Source organism: Neofelis nebulosa, chromosome 3 (assembly GCF_028018385.1).
Source record: "Neofelis nebulosa isolate mNeoNeb1 chromosome 3, mNeoNeb1.pri, whole genome shotgun sequence".
Classification (NCBI taxonomy): Eukaryota; Metazoa; Chordata; class Mammalia; order Carnivora; family Felidae; genus Neofelis; species Neofelis nebulosa.
In genome coordinates, this window is record NC_080784.1 from 101652077 (window position 1) to 101659374 (window position 7298).

The following is a 7298-nucleotide window of genomic DNA, read 5'->3' on the forward strand; positions in this document are numbered from 1 at the left end:
TTGTGATGCATGCTGAAGTTCTGATAACCATTAAGTTAGTAATTGCTGATAAATTCTTATCAGGCACACTCTTGTTCTATGAGCTGATCTATGTTCTCTCTTTTAAATGATCCTATCTCCAATTCCCTCAGAAGTGACTGCATGTGAATCTGCATCCTCCCCAAGGAATGATGTGGAAAAGCTCCGGATAGGAAAGAGTACCAAGACTCAGCTGAGGCAAAATGCTATAATGCAAAAAAAAATAGTCAGTTCTAAAAGGATGACCCCAGTGGACATGTTCCCATTGAAAAGCCTAACTGTAAGGGCACAAGGTAGTACATTTCAGAAACAGGAACCAGATGGAAAGAAAGTGGTGCTACAGTAAGGGGAAGTGTCTAAGTGAATTAGGTCAGTGTGTACTTTTCCCAAGGCCAGACAGGATGCTTCCCAAAATGGTGGCCTAAATGTAAATCACCATTGTTAAGGCTTGCTTTCACACAGTATATCCCACACTTACTAAGGCAAATATGTGAGACCTTTAACTTCCAATCCCTCTCTTCTAGATTAGTTCCAAACCTTTCTTTTCTAATCTACCAAGCATAGCCTTTATGTTCTAAATGCTTTTAAAGAGTTTAAGTCATGTCATGTCACTGTCTGAAAGTTTGCAGGGCTCCTATTTTCTCCATATCTATGTACATTCTTGCCAAGTTGACATTTAGGCTCTCTAACATGGATTTAAATTACTCTTGCATTGTCACCTATAACTGTTTCTCAATATGCATACTATTTCTACCAAATTAGACTGTTTATGCTTCCTCGAATATTCCCAAAGTTCTCTGCAATGCTATCCTGCCTCATCCTGTTCCTCCACCTCTCTAGCAATACCTGCAACATAATACCTTTGGTAGGATGTGAGATGTGATCTCACTCTCTCACTTGGACCTTTAGAACTCCCTGTACTTTTCCTACAACATTCTGCTATAAAGTTTACTAATTTGTGCATGATGTGGTAAATATAGTAGGGTGAGAATTCAACCTCAGCTTCCTTAACATGGAAAATCAGAATTATAATACAGACTTTATAAATCTTTTTAAGTAAGTAATCAATGGGTATCTTTTAGTTATATTTATTAACTTTGAATAGTATTCACTTTAACATAAGGATAGTGATGTAGAACATTATTAAAATATTAATTCCAAAAATACTTATCAACTACTTACTATGTGCTAAGACCTAGTCCAAGTACTAAAATGTCACTGCCATCATGAGTGGTAAATTTTAAATTCTAACTGGGAGAAACATATAAAAGAACAAATTTACACAATAATTTTAGAGAATGAGAATGCAATGAAGAAAGTAAAACAAAAGGATAGAATGGAATGTGATTTTAGAGACGAAATGCTTAAAGCTCATTTTCCAATCAAGGTCTCTCTTTAGTAATTTATTCTTTTTTTTATTACTCACCTTCTACATGTTAATTTTTCATTAGTATGCAGGACAGAATAAGTTGCTACTTTTATAGAATATTTACTAAAGAGGAAGAAACAGACAGTAATAAGTAAACAAATAAAAGGAAAAATAATAAAATGTTTATAGTAATGGTATAGTAATAAGTATTACATAAAAATAAACCAGGGCAAGAAATAAAGAGTGACTGGTGGGGGGTGGGCATTCTTATTTTTAGATAAACCGATTAAGGAACATCCTTCAGGACTAATCAAGTATTTATTTTATTTTATTTTATTTTATTTTATTTTATTTTAAAAGTTACTTTAATGTTTATTTATTTTTGAGAGAGGAAGAGCGTGAGCACGTGAGGGGCAGAGAGAGGGGGAGATACAGAACGCAAAGCAGGTTCCAGGCTCTGAGCTGCCAGCACAGAATGCAACAAGGGGCTCGAACTCAGGAACCATGAGACCATGACCTGAAGTGTCAACTGACTGAGGCACCTAGGCGCCCCTAAGGAAGTCAGTCATTTTAGAAAATACCTAAATGACAAGCAAGAGTCAACTCTCTAGTTATCTGGTAAAAGATACTGCAGTGAGCAGACATTAAAAAAGTAAAGAAAATTCCCACAAAGATCAGGAAATCTTCTAAGGAAGTCTGCTTAACAAATGTTCCTGCCCAGCTGGGCAAGCTTTTAGATATTTTGGCTCAGTTTCCAAATTATTGAAGGCTTAAGCTAACCAACCCTCCCAGATTTGGGGTTTTGCTTGCCACATGTTGAAGGTCAGAGGATGTGAGTGTGGGAAAGTTTCTCTCCTAAGTAAGAACATTCTGAGTGGTGTCCAATGAATTCCTCTTCTGATGTGAGCAAATGCTTCCTTTATTTTGTGTGCTTTAAAGTGGTGCCAGAGTCATCAAACTACGTGTGTTTCTTTCTATTTTTTCTCCATTTTCCTTGTCTGAAAATATTGAGCATATTCACATATATCACTTAACTAAACAAACAGGCAATACAGTAGCCTGTTCTCACTCTTCACTGTTCCTGTGGCTAGACAATTTTCTTATTTGAGTTTCCTGACATATTTCCCAATAAGACATTATGTATTCTATGCATGTGTTCCTTATAAAGGGGTTTTAGTTTTTAACTCCCATAAATTTAATTAAAGTAAGAATCAATCCTTCACTCTATTTTACACTCTGTTTACAAGTAAGATCAATAAATTGACATTTTACTAATAAATGTTAACTAATTAAAATTTGACTGACTCATGTAACTCTTGCCATTTTATGTATTTTTTATGTTTTATTTATTATTTTTGAGAAAGAGAGAGACAGAGTGCAAGTGGGAGAGGAGCAGAGACAGAGAGAGACACAGAATCCAAAGCAGGCTCAAGGCTCTGAGCTGTCAGTACAGAGCCCAACGTGGGCCTCAAACTCATGAACAGTGAGATCATGACCTGGGCCGTAGTCGGATGCTTAACCGACTGAGACAACCAGGCACCCCGCTCTTGCCATTTTGAAGTATAAATATATTGACTGGACATCAACTGTTAATATGTTAAAAGAAAAAAAGAGAAAAAAAAACCCTTAATCCTAGTTGACATGTAAATGTACTTCATAAACAAAGCGTATCTCAAAATGTTTATGTATAAATGTTTGTACCCCAAAATGTTGACACATCTCTCCTTTCCTCTTAATTTATTTGTATATCAATGAAATTGCTAAATAAATTGCTGCTGTCAATCCTGGTTCTCCACTTGGCTCTGTTGGCAAAACCTTGTGTTACACTTTAAAAATCAATCAAGTAGCAGCTAAAAGGAACAACTTGTAAAGTACTCAATAAATACTTGCCCAAAGTAGTATCACCTGACCAAAGCATTTACACTGGACACTGGATCTATTTGCCTTTCCTCTAAAGCTGTGACAATGCACAAATCTCTGAGTAAAACTTTAGTTCTGGCACGAAACTAGATAAACCTCATGATATAAGTCTAGGAAAGGGTGTTCTCAACCTACCTCTGCTCCTACAATTTGTGTGGTCTTACATCACTCAACTTTTTTTGAACTCCACTTTTATGGTTTGTAACATGATGGTTTCGTCTACATGACATCCGGGGTTCTTTGTGGGTTTAAATTTCTGGCACTAAGGTTTCCGTTGGTCTGTTTGTTTCCAGTCAGCATGCAGTTAAGTCCTCTCCCCTGTGGAGGCTGATTTATGAACTAGATTCACTGTTTCTTTATTTCTAAGATTTGTAAATACAGCGGAATGAGCCTGGAGGTTGGAACAAGAGACCAGAGAAGGAGGGAAGAAGGACGGCAGGGGGAGGGAGATAGCATACCTATCACCACCAACCATACTTAAGAGCAAACTACTTGCATTTCCATTCACGTAGAACTCTCAGGCAGAAAGTGTCTTGGTGTAAGTATTTAAAGAGGAACTGGTGAGTCTCTCCCCTCTTGTAAGGTTTCTTCAGGCTTGCCATGCTGATCAGAAATATGTGTCAAACCGACTGGTGACCTCCCCGTGCTGCATTGTCACGAGCACATACGGCTGGACGGCGAACATGGAGAGGATCATGAAGGCCCAGGCCCTAAGGGACAACTCCACCATGGGCTACATGGCAGCGAAGAAGCACCTGGAGATCAACCCCGACCACTCCATCATCGAGACCTTGCGGCAGAAGGCGGAGGCGGACAAGAACGACAAGTCCGTGAAAGACCTGGTCATCCTGCTCTACGAAACCGCGCTCCTGTCCTCTGGCTTCAGTCTGGAAGACCCACAGACACACGCTAACCGGATCTACAGGATGATCAAACTTGGTCTGGGTATCGACGAAGATGACCCCACCGCTGATGACAGCAGTGCCGCGGTGACCGAGGAGATGCCACCCCTGGAAGGCGACGATGACACGTCGCGCATGGAAGAAGTCGACTGAGCGCCGCCCCGAGGATTCCTTGTATATGTACTCGATGCTTTATCCCGTTCCCTCCAACGATCTATTTTCAAGGATGTTTTTCTTTATTTTTGTTAACGTTTTAAAAATCTGTAAGGCATGACGAGAGCTACTTACGGGGAAGATAAGATTTCTTTCTGTTCGAGTGTGATACTGTGATGCGTAGAAACTAAAGCCCGGCTAGTTGTTTTGTTTGTTTTTTTGGGTTATGTTTTGTTTTTTTAGTGCCATGCTGGCTGCTCTTCCAGGACAAGGTAACGTTTGTCACAAGGTGTACGTAACCTCCCGTGAACCGCGTGGTCTGAAGTGTTCGCGACAAGTGGATTCCCTAGTAAGACCAAACTCGTCTGTCACTGAAGTGTTCTGAGCTATACCTTGGTGTTTAAAAGAGAAATCTCGGTTGAAACAACTTTCACCTTCTAGGATTTACTTTTTAAATCTTCTGTCCCCTGTAGTTATTTGCTGCATGTACCAGGCCTCTAGAAACTAGTGTGTTAAACCGAACCAACTTGATGGGAGTAACTATAGGGCTTGTTTTCCAAAGAGAAGAGCGTTGTTTAGAGTAGCGAAATTCGAAGGCTGCTTAGGCGCGTTGTGAAGCTGTTGGGGAAATAACTCCGCAAGTTTCGTGAGTGGAAATGTAGTGCTCGAGACACATTCTGCTTTAAAAGGTTGTAACAAATACAAACAAATTTAAAAAAAAAAAAAAAAAAAGAAATATGTGTTGAAAGATGTACCCAAGAACAATGAAGGCATCTCTTTTTGTGAGAGAACGATACTGAGTTTGGGAGGTCCAGTACAGATATCTATTCCAGAGTGTAAATGTCCTTCTTTGGTAATATAGAAGCACAGTGCAGCCTAGTATTTTAAAGATTTCACATTTACAGCTGGAATACTGGAGATGAGCTCATAGGTCTATGATATGTGAATATAAATCACTGACCACGACTGATTGATATGCAGTATTTTTTTCAGTAAATGAAACTAGATGCTCTCCCATCATCTGGGGCCTGGTAGGCATTAACTTTAATTAAGATCAGAAAAGATACTTATAATTTTAAGTCATACTGTATTTAATAAAGCACATTATATTCAATTGAGACATGGGAGAATTTGAGGATTCAACAAAGTTTGGGCATATATTCTTTGTACATATTAAACATGTTTGCCACTTGAAAAATATATTTGCATATGTTTTTAGAACATTTGGTACTTATAATAAAATTAAATATCTGTTATATACTGTATTTGTGTCACCCCACAATTTATATGTTGAAATTCTAAACCCCAGTACGATGGTATGTGGAGATGGGGTCTTTGGCATCCAACTATGTCATGAAGGTGGAGCACCATGATGGGATTACTTTCCTTATAAGAAGAGAAAGAGACTAGAGCTCTCTCTGTCAGCCCTGGAAAATTACCATCAGAAGATGGTCATCTGCAAATAGAAAAAGACATCTCCTTAAAAACCTAATCTGCCTGCACCTTGATCTTGGACTTCCCAGACTCCAAAACTGTGAAAAATAAATGTTTGTTGTTTGTTACCTATTGTATGGTAATTTGTTATAGAAATCCAAGACAACACTGTGTTTGGCATATTTGATCTTTTTCATGGTAACCTTTGTTTACTTCTGAGAGAAGATAATGGTTTGAGAAAAGCAGTTCTTTGATCACGTGCACAATCTGCTATCAAGTGTCTCTGTCTTCTTAGGAAATCACCATTTTGCTAATGGACATTTTGATATTTTAAATAACAAGGTTTCCTATTTGAAAAGTCAAACTGGAAGATAAAACACCTGCTTCTGAAAAAGACTGAAGTGTCTGTATCATCTGATTGAACAGGTCTTTTTAGTTTTCAAATGTTACTAATTTAAATGCAAACTACATGGGATTTTAGCCTGAGAAATTACACTGGAATATCCCACTTATAACTCATTGGTATTTCCCTGCTCTGCCTATTTCTTCATCATTTGAAAATTTTCCTGGTTCATTGAGCTTCTGGTACTTAAGGCATAGAGCTGAACTACAGGTATAAATAGAAAATGGAGAATCCAGTCCCTACTCTCTGCCTGCAGTTCAGTGCAGCACGCTCACTGAGCTACTCCTGGATGGGTTATCGACACTGAATATCAGATGTGACATTATTTGTCACCTAGAGTTCCATCTAATCACCACTATAAATGGAGAAAAATGCCTACTTTTTCATCACATTTCACCACCTTTACACTTTTTCTGAAAATCTATCGGCTCTACTATATATATATTCCCTCCTTTGAACCTACATGGGAATAATTAACACAGTCATATTGGAGCATTCAGAATCTTCATACCCTCTACCACAAAAGTGAGTTATTAAATATAGCCCAGTTATTAAATATAGCCCTAGGCAGGGCACTTTGGCTGCTAATGTCAGATACCAAACATCCAATGCATGATTTTACTGGTACCAACCCCTGAAGGTATTGTTGAGGTAACCATAGTGAAGTAACCATAGTAAAGTAACCTGTTTTTCTTATGTTCATTCACTTTTTAATTAAGATTAAAAGCACAGCTCTTCATGCTTCATGAAAAGTTGGTTTCATAACTCTTGAGTTTATAAGAAATTCAATTCCTTTGGGATAGAAATGTATTAAGACATAAGTTAATTTTTGCAATGATCTTTTCAGGGGGTCTAGTTAAAACTATTCTCAGTCTCAATAGGGATCTACCCATTAGGCACAAATCTGTAAAAACAAATAAAAAACTTTTGTCTTTAATTGTAGTTACATTTAATGAAATCTTGTAACAACAGGCATCTCTTGTTTCCAGACAAAACCTCAGCACCTCTCTGAGCTTTTGATTTTCTAATTCCAGTTTTATAATGGAATTTGTACGTAAAAGCATAAAATCTAACATAAAACAGGAAAACTGGGAAATCC

At 37.9% G+C, this 7298-nt stretch overlaps 1 protein-coding gene across 1 annotated transcript; it reads left to right on the forward strand.

Annotated features, from left to right (window-relative positions):
- Positions 1-259: 259 nt before the first annotated feature.
- Positions 260-4768, forward strand: LOC131508028 (heat shock protein HSP 90-alpha-like). Its single transcript, XM_058723317.1, has 2 exons — positions 260-360; positions 3891-4768. The coding sequence occupies exons 1-2, from the start codon at positions 260-262 to the stop codon at positions 4360-4362; spliced, it is 573 nt and encodes a 190-aa protein (XP_058579300.1). The 3' UTR covers positions 4363-4768.
- Positions 4769-7298: the final 2530 nt, after the last annotated feature.